Source organism: Mirounga angustirostris, unplaced genomic scaffold, assembly GCF_029215605.1.
Source record: "Mirounga angustirostris isolate CCGP_5_RB_7025 unplaced genomic scaffold, mMirAng1.0.hap1 SCAF_11, whole genome shotgun sequence".
Taxonomy (NCBI): domain Eukaryota; kingdom Metazoa; phylum Chordata; class Mammalia; order Carnivora; family Phocidae; genus Mirounga; species Mirounga angustirostris.
This window is the reverse complement of record NW_026991719.1, coordinates 106,272,375-106,295,098: the sequence shown is the minus strand read 5'-3', so window position 1 is coordinate 106,295,098 and position 22,724 is coordinate 106,272,375. Positions and strand designations below refer to the sequence as shown.

The following is a 22,724-nucleotide window of genomic DNA, read 5'->3' as shown; positions in this document are numbered from 1 at the left end:
TCTGGGGCATAAAACAAGTCTCAAAAATTTTAAGAGTCCAAGTCACACAAAGTATATTCTCTGACTACAATGAATTTAATCTGGAAACCAATAAGAGAAGGATCTCGGGAAATTTCCCAAATATCTGGAAACTAAATAATATGCTTCTAAATAATCCTTGGGGTAAAGAAAAAATCAAAAGGAAATTTAGAAAGTATTTTGAAATGGATGAAAATTAAAAGACAATATAACAGAATTTGTGGGACGCCACTAAGTGCCTGTATTAGAAAAGAGGAAAGGTCTCAAACCAATGATTTTCAGCTTCTACCATTAGAGGCTAGAGAGAAAGATGAACAAATTAAGCCCAAAGTAAGTAGAAGAAAGGAAATAATAAAGATCAGAGCAGAAATCAAGGAACTATACAAGAAATAAACAATAGAGAAAATAAATGAAACCAAAAGCTGGTTCTTGGAGAAGATCAATAAAATTGATAAATCTCTAGCCAGGGAACATCAGAAAAAGAAGAAAGAAGACACAAATTACTAATATGAGGAATGGCAGAGGTGATAGAACTACAGATTCTACAGATATTAAAAGGATACTAAGGGAATATTATGAACAACTTTCTGACACTAAACTTGACAACTTAGATGAAATGGACAGACTTCTTAAAAGACATAAAATGCAAAAGGTCACTCAAGAAGAAACAGGTACGTGAATAGCCCTCTATTAAGGAAATTGGATTTATAGTTAACCACCTTACTACAAAGATAACTTCAAGGCCAGATGACTTCACTGGTGAATTCTATGAAACACTTAAAGAAGTAATACCGATTCTATACAAAGTCTTCAGAAACTTGAGGATGGAATACTTCCCCATTAATTCCATGTTTGTTATCAGCATTACCCTGATAACAAAACCAAAAAAACTCATAACAAGAAAACTACAGATTAATGTCTCTCACGGATACAAAAATTTTAATAAATCAAATCTAACAATATATTAAAAGGAGACTACATCCATGATCAAGTGGGCTTTATCCCAGGAAGACAGGGTTCATTTACCTTTAGAAAATCAAGCAATGTAATTCACCATAATAATAAATTTTTTAAAAAAGAAAAACATCATATGATAATCTCAATAGATTCAGAAAAAGGATTTGATAAAATCCAGCATCCATTCCTAAGGAAAACTCTCAGCAAGGTAGAAATAGAAGGAAACTTCCTCACCTTGATGAGGGGTATTATGAAAAGCCTACAGGTAACATAACATTTAATGGTCAATTACGGAATTCTTTCTCCCTAAGATCAGGAGCAAGACAAAGATGCCTGCCCTTATTCAACATTTTACTGGAAGTATTTTCAACAAATGGTGCTGAGACAAATGCGTAGCCACATGCAAAAGAGTGAAGTTGGTCTCCTTTCTTACAGCATATATAAAATTAACTCAAAATAGGTCATAGACCTAAATGTAAGAAGTAACACTATAAAATTCTTAGAAGGAAACATAGGTGTAAATCTGTATGTCCTTGGATTAGACAATTGTCTCTTAGATATGACACCAAAAGCAGAAGCAACCAAAAAAATATAGATAAATTTGGACTTCATCAAAATTAAAAACTTTTGTGCATCAAAGGACACTATCAAGACAGTGAAAAGACAATGCACAGAATGGAAGAAAATATTTGCAAATCTTATGTCTGATAAGGTTCTACCATCCCACAATATATAAAGAACTCTTACAACTTAACAATAAAAAGACAAATACCTCAAGTGAAAAATGGGCAAAGGATCTGAATAGACATTTCTCCAAAGAAAATATACAAATGGCCAACCAGCACATGAAACATGATTAGTCATTAGGAAAATGCAAATCAAAACCACAATGAGATAACACTTCACACCTACTACAATGGCTATAATAAAAACAAAAATGGAAAAGAAGTGTTTGCGGGGAGGATGTGGAGAGATTAGAACCCTCCTACATTCCTGGTGGGGTTGTAAAATGGTGCAGCTGCTATAAAAAACACTTCAGTGATTCCTCACAAGGTTAATCATAGACTTACCATATGACCCAACAATTCCGTTCCTCAGGATATACATCCCAGGAGAATTGAAACACTTTCACACAAAAATTTGTACATAAAGCTCATAGCAGCATTATTTACAACAGTCCAACAACAGTAGCAACTCAAATGTCCATCAACTGAGGCACGGGTAAACAAATGTAGTATATCCACACGATGGAATATTATTCAGCTGTAAAAATGAGCAAAATAGTGGAACATGCTGCTACATGGATTAACCTTGAAACATTATGCTAAGTGAAAGAAGCCATTCATAGAAGGTCACATATTATAGGATTCCATTTATATAAAATGTACGGAAAAGGCAAATCCATAGAGATATAAAGGAGGTTAGTGGTTGCCAGGGGCTAGAAGAAGGGGTGAATTGGAACTGACTGCTTATAGATATGGAGTTTCTTTTGGGGGTGATGGAAATGTTCTAGAATTAGATGGTTGCACAATTTAGTGAATATACTAATAGCCACTGAGTTGTACACATTAAAATGGTGAATTTTTAAAAATATAATCTCTACACCCAATGTGGGGCTTGAACTCATGACCCCAAGATCAAGGGTCACATGCTCTACCGGCTGAGCCAGCCAGGTGCCCCTAAAATGGTGAATTTTATGCTATAAGAATTATATCTCAATTTTTAAAATGGGCAAACGATTTGAATGGATATTTCTGCAAAGAAGATGTATAAAAGGCCAATAAGCACATTGAAAGATGCTCAATATCGGTAGTCATTAGGAAAATACAAATCAAAACCACAATATCACTTCACATCCCTAGGATGGCTAAAATTAAAAAGACAGACAATAACAAGTGTTGGTAAGATATGGAAAAATAGGAACCTCACATGTTGCTGGTGGGATTGTAAAATGGTACAGCTGATTTGGAAAATAGTTTGGTGGTTCCTCAAAAACTTAAACAGGGGTGCCTGGGTGGTGCAGTCATTTAAGCATCGGACTCTTGGTTTTGGCTCAGGTGGTGATCTCATGGTCATGATCTCAGGGTTGTGAGCTTAAGCCCTGCATGGAGCCCCACATTGGGCTTCATGTTCAACGCAGAATCGGCTTAAGACTCTCTCTCCAGGGGCACCTGGGTGGCTCAGTCGTTAAGCATCTGCCTTCGGCTCAGGTCATGATCCCAGGGTCCAGGTATCGAGCCCCGCATCGGGCTTCCTGCTCGGCAGGAAGCCTGCTTCTCCCTCTCCCACTCCCCCTGCTTGTGTTCCTGCTCTCGCTATCTCTCTCTCTCTGTCAAATAGATTAAATCTTTTAAAAAAATAAAAAAGGTGGTTAAACATAGAGTTACCATATGACTCAGGTAAATACTTATAGGCAAATCCCCAAGAAAACTGAAGGCATTCATATACACAAAAATTTGTACATGAATGTTCATAGCAGCATTTTCTTTTGCAATGGTCAAAAATTAGAAACAACCTACTGATGCATCGACACTATTAATACATACAACAATGTGAATGAATCTCAAAATAATTTTGCCAAGTGAAAGAAGCGAGCAAAAAAATAAAAATGCCTATTGTGTTATTCCATTTATATAAAATTATAGAAAATGCAAGCTATATAGTAACAGAAAGCCCATCAGTGGTTGCCTGGGGATGGGGGCCTGGGGAGTGGATGAAGAGATGGATTACAAAGAGCCAAAAGGAAATTATAGGGAATGGTGGAAACTTGATGGTGGGTGATGGTTTCCCGGAGGTATATATATGTCAAAACTTAGCAAATTATACACTTTTTGTACATGGCATGTAAAGTGTGCAGGTTACTCTCTGTCGATTATACCTCAATAAAGCCATAAATAAAAAAGGAGCAGGTCTTTGAACAGATGATCTGCAAGGTCCTTTCCAGCTCCAGTTCTGTGGCACCTATTAGAGGGAATTATCTTGAAGCTCTGTATCAAAATAACGCTTCGTGCTAAAATGCCCAAATCATTGAGACCAAACTGGGGTTTTTTCTTGGTTTATTCAGAAATATGCCTTTGTTCTTCACCTTTCTCGGACGGTGTAGACAGAGCCTCAAAGCCCAGTGGAGTGACAGAGCAGGGAAGCACACCGGCAAACCAGTGGGAAGGCATGCAAGTCAGAGGAGGAAACTGGGGAAATGACAGCCTAATGAGCTCTGCTCTTTCCAATTTCTTTAAGTCTATGATTCAGAGGATCGGCTCGCCGTGGACATTCCAGACCAGTGAGGTATCTCAGGTCCTTGAATGCATAGGCATCCCATGGGAGAAAACAATGAAAGACAAGATGGAAATGAGAAATGGCCTTTTTAGGTCTCTTGACCCAAATGCAAGGAGCTGAGAGGATATGGAGGAAGAGGTGGAAGTGTCCCTTCCCTGCAGGAAAAGAGATTATGATTTGATGGGGTCTGGGGAAATCAAATGTAAGAAACTAAAGACCTGGAATGTCAAGCCTCCAGGGATGCCTTTCAGATGGACGTGCTAGAGGAGCAGAAGGAAGGGGGTGCTACTCTCCCCCACCCCCTGTTAGCAGTGAAAGCCAAGAAGGCAAGGAAGGAAAAGAATGGAAAGCCAAGGGGCACACTTCAAAGTCATTTGTCAGCTGGGCAGCTCCTGAAGCCAGTGCTATGGCTAATAGATCACCTCGTGGGAAGCCCCGGTGAAGATGGCCTCAGCCCAGGAGGCTCTGTTGCCCGATCCTCGGATTGCACCTGGAGCAGATACTTGAAAGGAAGACAACCAAAACCCCAAAGACCCAGGGTGACTCCAGGCAACGTTTACACTGGAGGAGAGGGCATTTTCTTTTGGTCCCAGGGGGTGATAAGTTATGAGCTTCAAGTCTGGAGCAGGGGAATTAGGTGTTCTTGTAATTTTACAAGCTTTACACAGCAAAGCCACAGAAACCCTTGCTATTCAGAGGAATGTAGACATCAAGTATCATACCTCATCTCCACCCTCATTTCTCCTGCTGCATCTACACCATGTGCACTGCACCTTCCCGTCCCCCCCCAAAACTGGTTACACCAGCCAATATCATAACGATTCCTTAAGTTAGTAAGGTATCTCATGGTGTATAAAGCCCCTTCTCCATTATTTCATTTTGATTCTTATTCAACCCCATGAGATAGGCATTGTTTCTCTCATTTTTTAGTAGAGGAACTTGAGGGATCAGAACAGAGATGTGCAGATGAATCCATTCACTCATCCATTCATATATTCATTCAAATCATGACTGAACACCTACTATGCATCAGACACTGATTAAAGGCTGAAGACATAGTGATGGAACCAGACAGCCACAGTCCTTGCCCTTGTGAGGCTCAGTTTAGTTAAGCTGGGGAGGGGGCAGAGAGACATTAATGCAACACAAATCTAATTGCAAACTCTGAGAGATGTTATTACAGGGGACTCTCAACCAGTCTGGAGGCCAGAAAGCATCTCTTGAGGAAGAGTTATTTGACCTTAGAGCTGAGCTGATGGATAATGGGTGTTAGCCAGGAGATGATAGCGTGGGGTAGAGAGTTTTCTGAGAGGAGGGGAGAGTACTGGGAAGGCATTGTGACAGGAAGGGACATGGCACTACAGACAGAAAGAGAGTGAGAAGTAAGAGAGGAGTCTGGCAAGGTGGGCAGGGGCTAGATTATGCAGGGCCTTGCAGACCATGGCCAAGAATTGGGCCTTGATCCTCAGAGCCATGGGAGTCCACAGAAGGTTTACAAGCAGTGCGAGACCAGCATGACCATTCCAGTTGCTGTGGACAGTGATGTGTGAGAAATGACGAAGACTGAATGAGGATGGGGCAGCAGCGACCTAGATGAGTGTACAGACTCGAGAGAGATTTATAGGTAAAACTGACAGAAAGTTCATGCTCTTTCGATTCCAACATGCCGGGGATGTGAACGGAGGTAATGGGGCATAGTGGGTTGATTGGTGGCCTCCCAGAAATATGTCCACGTAATAAACCCTGGAACCTGTGAATGTCATCTTATTTGGAAAAAGGTCTTTGCAGATGTAACCAAGTTAAGGATCTCAAAAGGAGATCATCCTGAATTATCCAGGTGGGCCCTAAATTTAATGATAAGTGTCTTTATAAGAGTGAGGCAAAGGGAGATCACACAGCCAGAAGAGGAGAAGGTTGTGGGATGATGATGCAGCCCCAAGCCAAGGAATGCCTGGAGCCATCAGAAGCTGAAAGAGGCAAGGAAAGATTCTCCCCCAGAGACCTCCTGATTTCAGAATTCTGGCCTCCAGGACTGAGAAAGAGTACATTTCTGCTGTGTTAAGGCACCAAGATTTTTGGTAATTTGTTACGGTGGTCTTGGGAAACTAATACATGGGATTTTTCTTTAAAATGGCTACTTTTCTTTTTCTTCCTTTTTTTTCCCCCTGACGTGTTACTTTTTAAAGGTTGGTACACTATTGTACCCTCTCTTTACGTGTTCAGGAAATGTATGAAAGGCAAAGAAGCCAAGAAAATCTCAGTCTGTGACTAGGTTTAGGACCCATGTGATGATTGGTACCAATCTCTGATCACTTTAGGGGTACAAACTGGGATTTGAGGTGGAGCAAAGTTGACCCAGATTGTCCCTCTGACTTTAACCTCATTATTTCAGAGCTCTAAACCCATAACCAAACCAGCACAGACTCAGCACCTAGTCCCTAACTGTCTTTGCTCTGGCTCAGTACACAAGATGTGCAATCGGTTACCATCCCACCTGATTTAAGTACAAATAAGATTAGCTGGCAAAGTAAGAGGAAGACAGGTCCGATGGCCCACTGAGCCCTGGAGATAAACCCGCTCGTTCAGGAGTGGCTATCCTAGGACCACTCGCAAGGGCCTTACTGCCTGAGGAAGGAATTTGCATGGTTCCCCTGGGAGCCTAGAGTATTTATAGACCCTGGAGGGGAGGAAGGATGGAGGCCCCTGGGAGACGTCATAGAGGATGTGCAGAGGAAATGAAATTGCTCTGAAAGACCAACAGGAGGAACAGGGACCTGTGTGGCTCTGGGACAGGCCAAAGGATCAGAGGGAATTGGGCAGGAGACAAGGAAAACGGGGCAACCCTGTGGGGCTGGGTCAGCTGCAGGAGCAGAGCAGTAGTTCTTCACCTTCTTGGAGGATCTCTATTAGGACCTATTCCACTAGTAAACAGTGATCCCTTTGGAGACATTTGAAAGACGTGGCTGATTATCTAAATTCCACTGCCATAATATTTTTCAGGAACATGATTATTGTGTCAAATGAGGTGTGTCTGTGAGGGAACTTCTGTTGTCTCTTAAGAGACCTGGAGAATGTATGTAGTTTGCAAAGAAGTTGGAAGACACCTGTAAGTGGAATAAGCATTTCTGTGGAAGGGTTTAGCACGCAGTGGGGCTCAGATGCAGTGATAAATACTGGGGATGGAAACACAGGTAGGGCAGTTACACGGCAACATGGCTACTTCTCTCACTTTTGCAAAAGTGATAACTTATAATAGTATTTGACTCTGTGCCCTTGGGGAAAGGGCAAATGTGAGAGACAAGCTTTCCGCCTATGGGAAGAGTTAGGATCCGCTGATGATCAGGATTAGGAGGTGTTGGACACCAAGGTGAGAGGAGAATCACTCAGGTGGATGCAGAAGAAATCATAGCAAAGTCCAACAAATCCCAAGAACCAGGGTTTTTTCCTCCAAAAGCTCATGAAGGTCTTTTGTTTTATAGAGTAGCTTCCAGGCTAGGTTCTGCATAATTAACACCATGCTCTCTGAGTAAAATGGTCTCACCCCCACAATAGGTAAGTTAATCACTGAATATGTCTTAAGCATCTCCTCTGTGGCAAGCACTGTGCTGGTTGCTCTCGTGGATATAGAAGAGTTAGAAAGTTCAACTCTGGCCAATAGGATTCGAAAGTCAGAGACTTAGTAACGAGACAGTGAACATTCATGTTCTCTGCTGGTGCTTAACCAAGCAAAAATTGTTTGTCATGGAGCTAGTTAGTGAGGCATCAAGTAGCCGCCAACCTCTTCTGCTGTTTTTCAAGTTCCCATTAAGTAGCTCTAGAGACAGGGGCAGCTTTGAGGCTCTTCTTAAATACCTTTTACTGTTGCTGCTACTGAATTTCTTTGCTCATTAATTTAGCTTTTGTCTAAATTAATTAGGGAACAAACTGGATGAGCAATATTGAAAAGACACAGCATGATGAGTGCTCCAGAAGGGCTGGGTTGTGGAAGGAGGGTCCTGTGCTGAACCACAGAGTTCGGAGAGCCTCCACAGCCAGCTGGGGCTCTGCTCAGCCAGTGAGTGGGAGCTCTCTGCTGGGAGGGCTTGGAGGGAAAAGCAGGAGACAGGAGTTGGTTGGACCTAGATTCTCATCCTGACTTAGCCATCAGCTTTCTGGTAGCCCTGGGCAAGTCACTATTCCCTTGTGGGCCTTCTATCTGCATAATGAGGAGGTTGGGGCTTTTTCTGTTATGAGATTCCTCTGATTGATTACTGGCCAGGCTCATCATTCTCCAGATGTCTTCTCCCCACTGCACTTTTTACATTACTCCAGTACTGACAACCACTACATGATTGGGGGTGGGGGACATTCATATCTTTTTGTTATTGCTGCTGTTGGTATTGATCCGTCTAAGAACCCACTGGACAAGTCGTGATGATTTTGCCCAAATGAAAGTATCCAAATCAGGACTTGATATATATCAGAAACCCAGAGTGATTGTTAATATGACTATACAGTTCCTTTCTGCACTCAGTGAACATTTATTGAGTATTTACTTTGGACACCAGCACTGCTGGTGAGAACACAAAAATGAGTAAGACACAGTGTTACTATCTCATAGTATTGGTAAGACAGACACAAATATCTATGAGAATATATAACATTTATATAATGTTTGCCTTACCAGGAGACCTGAGCACTGTACCAAGTACTTTATAGCTATAGATTTATTTAATCCTTCCAGTAACTCAGGGAGCTAGGCACTGGCCCTTTTTTCAGACGAGGAACCTAAGACTCAGAAAGAGCAAATAATTTGCCCCAAGTTACCTACTTAGTGACAGAGCTGTCTTACTCCAGAACCCATATGCTTAACCCTTATGCTTCACTGCTTCCTTGATTCAAGACAGTATGAATTCAGTGTTATACGTGCAAATAAAGTGAGCCTCCAAGAGGAGAACAGGACACTTGGAGAGTACAATTCAGGAAGGTTAAGAAAACCTTTCTTTCCAAAGGTTCTAGACCTACCTCAATAGCTGTTGCTGCTTGTTCTTTTGTTCCAAATTCCACAGAGGCAAATCCCTTTGGATCTCCAGTAGATTTATAATGTGGTATACTTATATAAACAACAGTGCCACATCTCCCAAATACTCTTTCAATCCAGCTGTGATTAACATCTTTGGGAAGTAATTCCTGTGATAAATTAGAAGCAATATTAAATATACAAGCACTCTTTCTCAAGGTCAATACATTTTTACTTGTAATATATTTTTTTAAAAGTACAAATAAAGTGATATATGGGGCTAGAGATGTGAGAATTTGCTTCTCAAAGCTCAGTGAGGGAAGAGCCTTCAGTGAGGGCTTTGAGGTTAGGCAGGCCTGGGAAAATTACTTAGCCTCTGTAAGCCTCAGATGCCTCATCTGTAAAATGGGGATGATAAGGAATAGGGCTACTTCATAGGTGTGATTCATTCATTTAAATAAATTAACACATGTAAAGCATTCAGAACAGTGCTTGACACATGGCACATGGTCAATAAATTTTAGCTATATCATTATCATCATCATCATCATCATCATCTGTGGGGACAGGCAGAGAGAAATGGGCTGCAACAGGATTGCACTCTGGTTTCACCGGCTGGACCTACAGGTTAAAAGTTGGGTTGTAAGTTGCCAAAGGTAATACCTTTTTGTGTTGACTTTGAAGCAGGATGAGCTCTATTTAGAGCAGCTAAACAAAAGTCACTAAAGTGTCCCCTTGCTCAAAAGGGTGAAACTTGGGGCGCCTGGGTGGCTCAGTTAAGTGTCTGCCTTTCGTTCAGGTCATGATATCAGGGTCCTGGGATCGGGGGCATCGGACTCCCTGCTCAGCGGGGAGTCTGCTTCTCCCTCTCCCTCTGCTCCGCAACCCCCCCGCCCAGGTCGTGCTTTCTCTCTCCCTCAAATAAATAAATAAAATCTTTTTTTAAAAAGGGCTAAGCTTGATATTACCCTAGGGTAGGACATTTCTCCCGAAGGCCCCCATTAAAATGAATACCATACTTAGGAGGCAAAACCTCAAACCACTATCACACATTAACTCCCTGAGTCAAGTGCATTCATCAGATTGGCTCCAGCAGAGATTGGTGCTTTGGGGGAATAAGACAGTGAGCAGCTGTGATGGCTACTAAAAAGACAGGTGTGGATGGAGCAGAGCAAAGACAGAGCCTTTCCTTCTTGATCAGTTTCAAGAGGCCAGAGGCCAGAGCCCTAAGTGGGAGGGGCATGTCGGGAAGAAGAGAAAACTAACATTGAAGGAGCAACTACTGTGGACAGGGGACCATGCTGCTAAGTTCTTCACTTGCATTATCTCATTTAATCTCGCAAGCATAATAAGGTAGGTACTATTACTACCCTCATTTAACAGCTGAAGAAACGGAGTCTCAGAGAGGTTAAATAACTTTCCCAAGGTTACACAGTTAACAAATGAGATTGGGGAGGCGGAATTTGAATTCAGTTATTTGACATTCCAAAAGCTGAGTTCTTTCTAATAGAGCACAGTGCTCGCTCAAACCCAGAGGACAGAGATCTGGATGAGGCAACGGAACGGCAGCAACCGATGGTGGTGGTGGTGACGACATAGGACACTAAGCAATGCTGACCAGCTTGTGCACAGCAGCGATGAAGGTGACAAGTCACAGAATGGCTTTGCATAGGTCAGTTATCTCATCTCTGTGCCCAGTAATACACTGAGCCTACCCCTGCCCCCAGGATTGCCCCTGACTTTGATTGGAAACTGAATCTTGGCCCTGACCCAATCCTCACGTGCAACAAAGCACGTCACAGCTATTTGCTGCCTAGGGGCAGGGGAGTGGGGCTGGTTTCACATACCTCCCCTCACCCCTGAAGAAACACCTTAAAACATTTATTTGCTGATATTAACTCAATAGTCTCATCTTCCTGAACAAATGAACAAAGGCAGCACAGAGTTATGCCAACAGTTTATGTCTTTGACCAGCAGTTTCCAAGTACCAGCTGTGTGCTAGGCACTGTCTTAGGTACAATCATTCCCGTGACCTTAAAGTCCGGTGAGTGGAGACAGATACGAAAACCCATCCTTTGAGTATGACATTAAGATATATGGGAGCCCGTGGGGGTTTCAGGGTGAGCAATCGGAGTTGCATTCCTTGCCTCATGTGCCTCAATTCCAGAAGGCGTGTGCTGGTGGTGGACCCTCTTCACAGCCCCGCAAAGCAGGGCACACAAATACAAAAGTGCTCCCAACTCATTGCAGGAGCGACTGCCAATGAAAGGCACAGCCACAGCTGTTACGAAGAGGGCACAGTCTCGGCGGGTGAGAGTGGCCTGAGAAAGGAGGAAGATGAGATCTTGGATCCGGGACTGGAAAAATAGATGCAGTTTGGTTAAATGGTGAGAAGGGTTAGATTAAGACATGATTCTCCCATGTGTTCAGCTCTTTAAATCTTGCTTTTAAATGCATGCCTTCTATTTACTGAATGCTGCTTGCCTTAAACACTATTGGTTTGCTTTCATATTTTTTTTCCCTTGCACATTTTGAAGATTAGGTAAAGTGGGGAAAAGGATTACAGAAAAAGGAAGAATGAATGAGGTGCTTTAACCCGGCACCGTCTGATGGCACTTTCTGCCATGATTGGAAGCTTCTATTCTGTGCTGTCCAGTTCAGTAGCCACTGGCCACGAGTTGCTACTAAGCAATTGAAATGAGGCCAGTGCCACGGAGGAAATGACTTTTTCAATTTATTTTAAATGTTATTCATATCTACCGTATAGGAAAGCGCAGCTCTAACCGCTTAGCAAATAGCTCATACACACCCTGGTAAAGGTGCGATCAAATATAAATGCTTCTATTAACCTAGTGTTGGGGGCAAACCGCTTTTGGGTTTGCACAGGCTTGATCAATCAGGGGCTGGAGGGTCACGGTTCCTAAAAACGATCCTACAAGGGTTTATTCCCCATTTGTACAGTGCCTTCAGGTACGTTATCTCATTTAACCACATAACAACCCTGAAGAGGGGAGGTTAGAAATGATCATCCTCATGAAATCCAGTAAGTAGGTGACACTAGCAAGGTCCTACAGCACAGAAGGGTGGAGACCAGAGGCCAGGTGTTTTTCCTCCTGATTGGAGGACCCTTTCCAGGGGGCGGCACCAGGGGAAATGATGTCGTATTATAAATGCCCACTGCTCACGGCCAACGCATTATGGACGATGAGAGGTGCTCTGCTTCACATGTCTGCCTTTTACCTACTGGACTGTGGCTAACGGGGCCAGAGACAAGTAACAGGAACTCTTATTTTACTCCCTTCCCACTGCCTTGATTGAGGCAATAGAGATATTTTTGAAAGTTCATTTATATATTCAAAATTATGTACTGAGCACCAACCCTGTTCCAGTCAGCGTTCTAGTCTGGGGCTACAGCTGTGAATGAAGCAGAGCTCCTTTTCTTGTGGAGCTGACAGTTTTGTGGGGGGGAGACTGACAATAAATAAATTGTGTATATACTGGATTGTTTCCACATTTCAAAAACATTTCAAATATACCAGGGCCTCTCACATCGTTTGTGGCACACATACACACTGTCCAATGTATTTTTGTGTGTAAAGCTGGACCTGCACTTCAAGAATCTGCCTGGCTAGTTGAAATGTGGAAACACCTTTCGAAGTAGTCTTTTGACATGTGTTGAGTGCCACCTATGTGCAGAGTCCGATACTGGGGACTTTGGAAAGATGCAGAAGAATGAGAAGACAAGGTCCTGCCTTAGGGGGTTCCCAGCCCGGTGAAAGAGGCAGTCCCTTGCCTTAGGAGCTCCCAGCCTGTAAGAGCTGACAGTCTAGCTTGGGAAGGCAAAAAAACTTCAGGACCCACTTACAAAGGGGAATCCCAAGTAGGGGCAAAATGAATCCAGCCTAGACTGTTCAGAGTTGGGTAAACTGTCCCCCTCATGATGATGGGGAACAAGAAAGGGAACACCCTAGAAGTTGCTGCTTGTCCCAAAGGCGAGGAGGAGCGCCCCCCCCCCCTGTAGGGGGGGCAGCCCTTCCTGGATTACTGTTACCCCGGCAAGTCTTCTGAATGAGATGGAATTCGAGGTGCTATTGCAAGAATGAAGAACTGGGAGGCAGGATGGGGGGGTGGGCATTCCAGGTAGAGGGTGCCTCCTGGGGACTCGCCCACCGGACAATTAAGCTGTCTTGGGCACAAACCTAGACAGTCACGCCCCAATACAAACCCAGTTGAAGATGCAGAGGAGAAAGAAGGGCTAGTGGGGGGGTGGGTCTTGGCTGGGGAGTGGCAGCGGGAAGGAGCAGGTCAGAGGCGGAGGGGATGAGTGGGGCGCCCAGGTTCCTTGACAGCCGTTAAGAAAGCGAGGTGAGAAAGGGTTAAGTGTGCCCCTCCACCGCCCCAAATGCTTCCTGTGTTTGAAATCCTTCAGGTCTCCCAAACTCTCTGGCCCCCGGCCAGGCGGGCATTGTCCTGGGAGCGGTTGTGGGTTGTCGGAGCGGCCGTGCCGCCTTTGTTGTGGGGCCACCTCGAGGTTCCCTCTCGCGCCCTGGCTGGGGCTGCAGAATGCGTGCCGGGAGGGGGGCGGTGCGGGAGGCTCGCTCCCTCTCCCTCTTCCTGCCCCCCCCACTCCAGCCCTCCCGATGACCACATGACCAAGTGGGCTCGCGGCCAAGCCACAAGCTACAAAATGCAGCCCCTGGAGTGAGCGGGGAGCATTCTCGCTGGCAGCCCGGGCCACGGGCACTCGGAGCCTCGGCCCAGCAGCCAGCCTCCTGGAGAGAGCTCGCCGCCGTCCCCGGAGCCGCCCGCGGAGGCCAGCTTGGCGGCGCTGCCCCGCGGCAGGAGAGGGAGGCTGCCGGGGAGGAGGCGGCGAGCGAGCGCGGCAGGCGGCCAGCCGGCGCGGCGCAGCCAGGGAGCCACGCGAGCTCCGCGCCCGCACGCACGCACGGTCCGCGGCTCGCGCCTTTCCCCGCCTCGGGGCGCCCGGCCTCCCCCGCCCCCCGGCCCCGGGGCCGCTGCGGCGCGGCCGAGGAGCAGCATGGATCTGCGGCGCTGCGTGCAGGCGCTCCTGCTGCTCTGGCTCTCCCTGACTGCGGCGTGTGGAGGTGAGTGCGTGCCCCGCCGCTCGCCCGCGCGCCCCTCGCCGCCCTCCTGGACCGCAGCCGACGCGCTCCCTTCCCTCCGCCCCCAGCTCGCGCGCTCTCCGCCTCCCGGGACCCGGGCGCCAGCCGAGCGGGAGCAGCCACGCGCCGGCCGCGCCGGGCCGCCGACTGACTGACAGGGCGCCTTGGGCCAGGGACCCGGCCGGCCCGGGGCCACCGCCTCCTCCGGGAAGGGGGCTCGCCTCGGTCTCGGGCGTCACCCGCCCGGCGCCCTGCCCCTCCCGGCGGCCCCTCGAAGTCCGAGGAGCTCAGGGCCGCGGGCGTGCGTCCAGGGTCCCGCGCCCTGTACCCCACGTGGTGGAGGGGATGTGTGTGGCGGGTGGGGGGGAGCATGTCCCGCTCCCCGTGGATCAGTGGAGGGAGCCTGACCTGAGCCTGGTGGCCTGGCCTCCCGAGTTGAAGGTTTTCCGGCCCCTGGACGTTAGGGGCCGCGCGCGGGTGCCGGGGCGCGGGCCACTCGGGATGATGTGCCAAGATGCAGACGTGACACTTGTTGCATAGGCAGGAGCGCGCGGCGGGGGCGGCGGCGTGGAGCCCGGCTGTTGCTCGGTTCAGCCTGCGTGTGAGCGGAGGCAGCCTTGCCCGGGCCAGGCTGGTCTTCTCTTCCCCAAGCTCCAATCTGGTCTGCTCTCCTGCTCCCGCACAGGAGGCCCGCCCCACGCACTCCGCGCCCCCCGCGCCCCCCCTCCCCGGGCCTCGTTCTTCGATATCCTGGCTCCGGCCTTTACTCATGAGCCCCAGCCACAGGCTGTCTCCAGGCACCAAACCGGGAAACATGCGCCTGACTGGACACCTCCATGCAATTCTGGGAGGGGGACCCCTTTCTGCCCCACCTGCACCACACCCCCCACCTGGCATATTTGGCACCAGTGCTCCCTTGCCCTCCCCAGACCCGGTCCCCGCCGATGCCCTGGCAGCCTCAGCCCAGGCTGCCTGTCCCCCGTGCGTCAGTGTCTCCTGGGGCTGTCAGCTCCTGCCTCCAGCTGCCACAGTCCTGTGATCTGGCTGTCACTGCTGCTTGCCTGGCACCACAGAAGGGCAAGGCCAAGACCAGGTGGACGAATGCCAGTGCCAGGGCTGGAGACGCAGAAAGGTGGGAGCAGAGGGAAGGAGAGGGCAGGGCAGCAGGTTTCCTGGATGAAGGGCATGGGGCCCTACTTAGTTCCAGACCCTCCAGAATAGGAGGGGGGCCTGCAGCCCAGGAGCCCCTGAGGGGCCCGGCGGGGCTCCACCTCTCTCTCTTTGGAGGCTGCCTTCTCTCTCTGCTCTTGCCTTTTGCCACTGCCCTCGCCCTGGGAGCTCTGCCTGGCTTCTCAGGAGGGTGCATCAGTTAGCTCTGGCACCCCCTGCCTTCAGCTAGCTGTCCAGGGGTCTTCTTCCTCAGGGCCCAAGGGCGGCGTGAGCCTCTTCCCTGGTAAGAAGGGAGCAGGCTTTTCCTCAGAAACTCCTGTCAGGCAGGCAAACAGAGAGCAAAAGACAGGGGTGAAGGACACCTCATGGGCCTGTCCTGCAGGCACCTACCATCCGGTGCAGTTGGCAAGACAGGACACTCACAGGACGCCACCACTGGCAAACGGTCCAAAGTGGTACCGTGGGGGGAGAAAGAGTGGGTACAGAGAGGGTGTCCTGGAGGAAACTGGGGCTTCCTGATCTGCATACTTGGTGCTCCCCCAGAGGCTATGGGGAGACCCTTGGGCAACTGACCAGCACTAGGACCCTTTAGGGGTCCAGCTGGGAAAGGGGACAGCTAGTTTCAAGGGGAGGGAACACGGTGTTTGGTGCAGACCCTGTCACCTCTTGCTTTAATCTGCCCTTCTTCATTAGGCCATCTACCTTTGTGCCCTTATTTGGGTAAATTTGTTGCCCTCACATTTTGCTTAAGCCTAGCACTGGACACTAGGCTCTCACTGCTTTCTCCACCCCCATGACATCTTTAGGAGCCAAGGAGGGCCACTTCCGTGTAGGTGGCCACCAGCCAAGGGTCCAGGTACTCATGTCCTGCTTCTCCTGCCTCCTATCCTGGGTCAGAAACAGGGCCCCCAGAACCGCCTTGCCCTTGGCCCAGACTCTGGGCATGCTCTCCCCAGCCAGAGTCTCCAGTCAAAGTCCCAGGCCCAGGGGTGCTTGGGTGGCACAGTCGGCTTTGTGGCCAACTCTTGGTTTCTGCTCACGTCGTGATCTCAGGGTCACGAGATTGAGCTCCCCCCCACCCCCCACCAATCAGGCTCTGCGCTCAGAGGGAAGTCTGCTTGAGATTCTCTCTCCCTCTCCCTCTGCCCCTCCCGCTCCTCCTCTCTCTCTCTCTCAAATAAATAAATCATTAAAAAAAATTTCCCAGGCCTGAAAACCTTCCTTCCTCCACAATACACTCTGTCCTGATTTGGAATGTCCGTGCCCCTCCCCCCGTTCACCGAACACACACGAACTCCTCCACTGCTTCCTGACCTTGCTCTTCTGAGTCTGAGAGCTGCTGGGCCAGGCCTGAGTGCCTCTTGGTCTTGTCTGAGCACCTCTCCCCTCCTCCTCCTCCCCCTCCTCGGCCCTAGCTCAGAGCCTGCAGTTACAGTGACAGCGTGAGGCCAGCCTACTGTATGTCACCCTCTCGGGGAGCGGGTACCTCTACTCCATCCCCAGTCCCTAAGTGCTAAGCGCTCTTGTAACCTGAGTCCGGCCTCTCTCTGGCAAAAGACTAATGCAAGTGAAGTGGAGGGCTAGGCTGCCAGAGCGTGACGTGTGCAAGGGCAGCAAGGCTGGCCCGGGAAGGTAGCTCGGGGTGCTGGGGTGGAGGGCTGAGCGGACCAAGGACGGGTGCCTCAGCGGGGAGAGACCTGCAATACCGGGAGGGGTCATAGCCAGCGGGGGGCCCCACCGGAGCTGGGCTTTTAAAGCAGTCACAAGATAGACTGGATGGCAAGGCGAGAGGCAGACGCGTCACTCCTGGTGAGGTTGGCATGTTCCTGAAAAGTCACACACACCTCTTTATGCACCGGCAGGGTTGGAGCTCGGGCCGCACAAAAGTCAAACCCTGTTCACCCCTGACTGCCGTTCTCAGCGTAGAGACGCTGAGGCTTCATTCCGACGTCGCTTCAGAGAGCAGGGGCTCCAGTCCCTCTAGGCTTCAGATTCTTTGTGGGGATTGCCCCCAGCCTCCTTTAAGTAGCGAATGAATTAGAAGAAAATATTTAAGTGCACTGAGGACGGCCCCCGTTTCTGAAAGGGGAATTCTTTTGTACAGCCAGGACCTCTGCAGTGATGCGCATCAACAGCCTCTAAACTGGACGGCATAAAGCCCGGGTTTCAGGTGTCAGCTTATCTTAGGGTGAGCCGGACTCAGAATCCAAAGTCTGAGGAGCCAGGAGGGTGATGGCATCAGGGTGTGGGAGGAGCTGCAGACTTCTGGCTGCAAAGAAGACAGTGCACCCCCCACCCAACGGGATGCAGTGTGCCAGGGCTCCTGGGTGGCCGTTCTCTAGGGCCTGGCTGAGTGCTCAGTCGGCTCAAGGCAGTTCTTCTCTGCCTGCTTGGAGTCGAGATGTCTCCCTGGCTGGAGTCTGAGCTACCATCCCCGTTCCCCATCCCGGTTCTCGGCCTCCCCCTACTTAGGGCCTTTCACCCCTAGTCCTCCCTCCCTTACTGCCACCAACACTCACAGTCCTGGGTGCTGAATATGTGGAGGTGATGCCCTCGCCAGCTGGGTACCATGTCTCTCTTCTCCATGCCCACTCTACCGCTGGGGCTGTAACCTGTGCCATCGGCCCCCTCCCACTCCACCCCCAGTAGTGGAGGGCACGGACTGGAGAACAAGACCTCGCAGGATCAAGGCCCCAGAAGGGTCCTTCCCTGTGCCTGGCCACACCCTCAGCACAGTCCTTCCCGCCCCGAGCCCCGAGTGCGCCTCTCATATGGACGCCTCATCAGCATCATTCCTGCCCCCCTCAGTGGTCAGGGAGAGCCTTGAGAGGACCCCGAAACACAGGGCAGAAGCTGCAGCAGCTGAGGTCAGGGGTGGAGGTGGGGGCTTAGTGAAGGTCCTTCCCTCCTCTCTCCTTCCCTGGCCCAGCCCTTTTGCAAATGGCTTTATGACAGACAGAAGTGGCTTCCTGCCCCACGGCCCCAAAGTGTGAATATAATTTGTGTTTTCATTCTCATTAGATGATGGGTTTTAATTCTCACTGGGGGAGGAGCTGACACATTAACCCACCCCAACCAGAAGCACAGAAATGTGGCTGGTCAACAGTGGGGTCCTGCCCGGCCTGGGACTTTTCTCGGGGAAGGCGGGAGGAGGACTAGAGTGTGCGCATATGCGCTGTGGGCTTGTGTGTCTTTTTTTTTTTTTTTTAAGATTTTATTTATTTATTTGACAGAGAGAGAGACACAGTGAGAGAGGGAACACAAGCAGGGAGAGTGAGAGAGGGAGAAGCAGACTCCCCCGCTGAGCAGGAAGCCTGATGCGGGGCTCGATCCCAGGACCCCGGGATTACAACCTGAGCCGAAGGCAGACGCCTAACGACTGAGCCACCCAGGCGCCCCAGGGCTTGCATGTCTTGAGAGAGCAGCAGGCCCCGGGAGCCTGGGTGGGGAGGGCCTGAAGAACAAACCTCGCCTGCTTTTGGCCCAAGAGGAGGAGAAATGCCTGGAAATTGTGTGCAACAGGAGGAAGAATCACTAGAGCCAAGGAGCCAACAGAGGACCCAGAGCATGGGGGTGCTGGAGGCAGGAGGAGGGAAAAGAAGATCAGCCAGGGGTATGACTGGGGGGCTAGCAGCCAACGGGTGGTGATATGGAAACTCTGAGCTAGTTGTGGGGATGCCTGGATGGATGGAAATGGAGCTTCAGGGGCAGGGATATAACTGAAGGCAAATCCAGTGGTGTGGGAGGAGAGAGACTGGGATTTGTGATCGCTGACCTCAGAAGCCGTATTTCTGCAGCCCAGCCCAGCCCCGGACTGGGCATGGCTCAAGTGCCCTGCAGTCCGCCTTCTGCCCAGCACCGTCTCGTCTCCCTGTTCTGCCTGCTTCCAGAGGCGGGGCTTGTTTCTGGAGTGCAAGCTCCCCTCCCCTGGCTGTGCTGCAGCCTTGGTGAGAGCCAGCCCAGGTGCCTTCTCCCTCACTGCACCCCAGAACACCCAGCACCACTTAGGTTCCATTGTCAGGGCTTGGCCTGGCATCAGGAGGCTCCTGCTCTACGCCAGGTGTGGGCAGATGTAGAGCAGAGCCCCAGAGAGCCGAGGAGAAGCCAACTGGGATGTAAGTGGGAGGAATTTACATCAGACACAGGCTCGGGCTGTGATGTGGGGATGAAAGGAGGTAGGGCATTCGGTGGGGAGGTGCCAACTACAGCAGCCCGCACCCCTCCTGATGCACAGACTTGCCGCCTCAAGTGCCTATTCACTCATTGGTTCACTCATTCATCCAGATAATATTTACTAGCCTCTAAATGTGGTCACAGGCTGGATAGAGCCCAGCTTAAGGCGCACAGAGTCTCTACAACCCCCCAGCACAGCCACACCCCCTGGGAGATCACGTGAGGTATGAGATCTCAAGTACTCAAAAGTGGGTCACCTGCGTACTGAAGGATGTCCGAGTCCAATGACACGGTGTTCTGGATTTGCTGTAAAATACTTCCACAAAGAAAAAAAGAAAAGGGATAACTAAAGGCTATGGGACTCCACCTGGATAACGGTTGAATCCGGGTGCTGGGTACATGGTGGTACGGGGATTCATTTCCTTGTATGTGTGAACTGTTTTCAGTGTATCCGTTGCAAGGGTGCAATGGGGAGTTATCGCTTGCTGTGCCCTGACCAAGTACAGACGTATGCCCCACACTGTACCCCCCCCCCGATGTTCTAAACGGGGAACATGTTTGCGCCTGCCAGAAACATGGTAGAACTGCCAAAAGGACCTAAAGTCAGCTCCATAAATTGCAAGATGTGAGTAGGTTTTGGCCCAGGCCAGTGTAAAAATTGCAAACTCTTCACCAAGATGGAAGATAAAACCAAAGAGAAGCTTTGATGAATACTACCTCGTGAAGACTTGGCCCCCTACCACGAGTCTGCAGCCCCCTGCCCATCCGCATCAGCCCTCCTGGCTAACAGGCTTTCCTCTTCCTGCAGGGCCCCTGCTGCAGCCTTCCGATGGCAAGGGGCTGGAGGAGGGCAATGTCCGCCACCTGGTGCAGCCCAGAGGATCGAGGAATGGACCGGGGCCCTGGCAGGGCGGTCGGAGGAAATTCCGCCGCCAGCGGCCGCGCCTCTCGCACAAGGGCCCCATGCCTTTCTGAAGCAGGTACTTGAGCCTCTGGTCAGTGGGCAGCAGAAGGAGCTGGGGAGGGACAGCCTGGAAGCTGGGGGACCCTGCTGCTTCTTGCTGGCCAGACACCTGCACCGAGCCCTTCCGGCCCCGCACGCAACGTAGGTGCTTACAGAGCACCCATCTTACCCCTTCATTTTACAGACATGGAGCCAAGGCCCAGAGAGGGGCTTGACACCTGGAGCCAATCTCCTGACTCCCCAGGAGTGGGGTGTCAGCCCCTCTCCACTCTGCTGCCCGGGGTTGGGCAGGCTGGCCCAGTTGGAGAGTTCTAGAAGTCCCGGAGGGGCCTTGCTGAGCTGGAGAGGGATGCCTCAGGGTATCCTACCGGTGTGCAGGGTGGATCTTCACCAGAGAAGGGGAGGGAGGCAGAGAGCCTTGGGGGGCAGCAGGCAGAGACGAGGAAGAGGTTGCCCAGAGCCATGAGAAAGAAAGAAAAATCCAAGGCAGTAGCAGAGAAAGCAAGGCCTAAGCTTGCCCCTGAGGCCTGGCCTGCTGTCTCGCCCCTGTAGCCTGGACAAGGTGGCACCAACTCAGGGACCTTGGGCTTTAGGTTCAGGGTTGTGGGGAGAGGGGAACGAAGGCTGTCTCCTTTGCTTTCCCGGCTGGTTCCTTTGACCTAAGACATGTCCGTGACTTCTCGCTGGTCATTTTTTTCTCTAGGACTGAGGGGGCCCCTGAGTGCCCACCCCCTGCGACTCTGGCTACTCCATAGATTGGTCTGCTTCTCTGGAGCCCTCACTTCCATTCGCCTCTCTTCTCGCACCTGTCCTTGCTGCTGACGGTCCCGGCTCTTCTCACCCACCGGCTTCCCCGAATGACATGATCCTGCCCCTAGTTCGGATGATTCCCTTTCTCTCCCATGGATCCATTCAGCCCCTCTTCCTGGCCCATCCCTGGACTGACTTCGGAGACCCAACACTGGAAGGCTGGACTTCTCCCTGGCCTTCCCCTTCCTCTAGTCGTCTTCCCCCACCCCCAGTCCAACAGCCCAAGCTTCGCCCAGCCCTTCCTTCCTCACCTCACTGGTGCCCTGGGGGCTGGAGGGGAAACACTCCCTTCCTTCTTCAGTGGGCTCCGGCAGGTCCCAGGCTTTCAAGTCACGTGGACCCTTCACCCGGCAAGGAGGCCCTGGTTAGACGGGCTGGGGCATCGATTGGGATGCAGACCAGGCGCCTTGCGGGGTATCGGAACGGGGCTCGGTCCTCTGGTGAGGGGAGAGGGAAAGCACTGGAGAAGAGGAATAGCTGCTGTAGGCTTTTCCTCCTGCCGTGTTTGGCTTACCAAAGAGGCGAAGGAGAGGGGCCATGAAGTACTTCATCTCCTCTCTGTGTCTCCTAACACTGCCCCCCACCTCACCCCCAACTCGCTCCCTCCCTCCCGTGCCCGCTAGTTAAGCTCTCGCTCAGGAGATGGCTCTGTACCCTCCCAGGAGCAAAAGCCAAGCAGGAGGAGTGGGTTTTTTTTTTTTTTTGCCAAGAATCACAGAATGTCAGAGCCAAAAGGAATCTTGGCGATCACTTAGCTCCGCCTCCTTAGGCAAACTCCTGCAAAACCAGGCTTGGAGAGGGACAGTGGACCTATTCGGGGTCACTGCAGAGCCAGAATGAGGACCCAGGTCTCCCCACTCCCACTTGATGATGTCCTCTTCCCTCTTGATGATATCTTTTCAAAACACACTAAGTGCCTTGCCCACGCACGGTTGGGGCTGGGGGTGGCGGGGAAGGGAGGCGCAGGCAGGCTGTGAAGTGCCCCGCGGTTGTGTGGGGGCCCAGCTGCTCCCCCCTCCCTGGCTTGGCCCTGCTGGTCCATCCCGCCCCCCTGCCCCGACCTGGGCTGAAAGGGCCCGTCCCTGGCCAGCGGCCCCCATTCCTGCAGCACTTCCAGGGCCCAGGTGTTCTCGCAGAGGCAGCTCAGGTTCTGAGGCTCTTGCTCGAACCCCAACACTGGTTTTCGGGAGCCAGAAGGTAGCCTTAAGTAATTGGCCTCGGTAGCCTTCCCTTC

General features: G+C 50.3%; 1 protein-coding gene across 1 annotated transcript; it reads left to right on the top strand.

Annotated features, from left to right (window-relative positions):
- Window positions 1-13,955: 13,955 nt before the first annotated feature.
- APLN (apelin) lies at window positions 13,956-22,202 on the top strand. The gene is made up of 3 exons (XM_045882351.3): window positions 13,956-14,355; window positions 20,525-20,696; window positions 21,384-22,202. Exons 1-2 carry the CDS (start codon window positions 14,289-14,291, stop codon window positions 20,689-20,691), a joined length of 234 nt encoding a protein of 77 aa, XP_045738307.1. The 5' UTR covers window positions 13,956-14,288; the 3' UTR covers window positions 20,692-20,696; window positions 21,384-22,202.
- The last annotated feature ends 522 nt before the right edge of the window (window positions 22,203-22,724 follow it).

Coding starts and splice junctions, on each gene's coding strand:
- APLN (XM_045882351.3), top strand. CDS start 14,289: ATGGATCTGCGGCGCTGCGTGCAGGCGCTCCTGCTGCTCTGGCTCTCC. Junction 14,356..20,524: donor CCTGACTGCGGCGTGTGGAG/GTGAGTGCGTGC, acceptor CTCTTCCTGCAG/GGCCCCTGCTGCAGCCTTCC.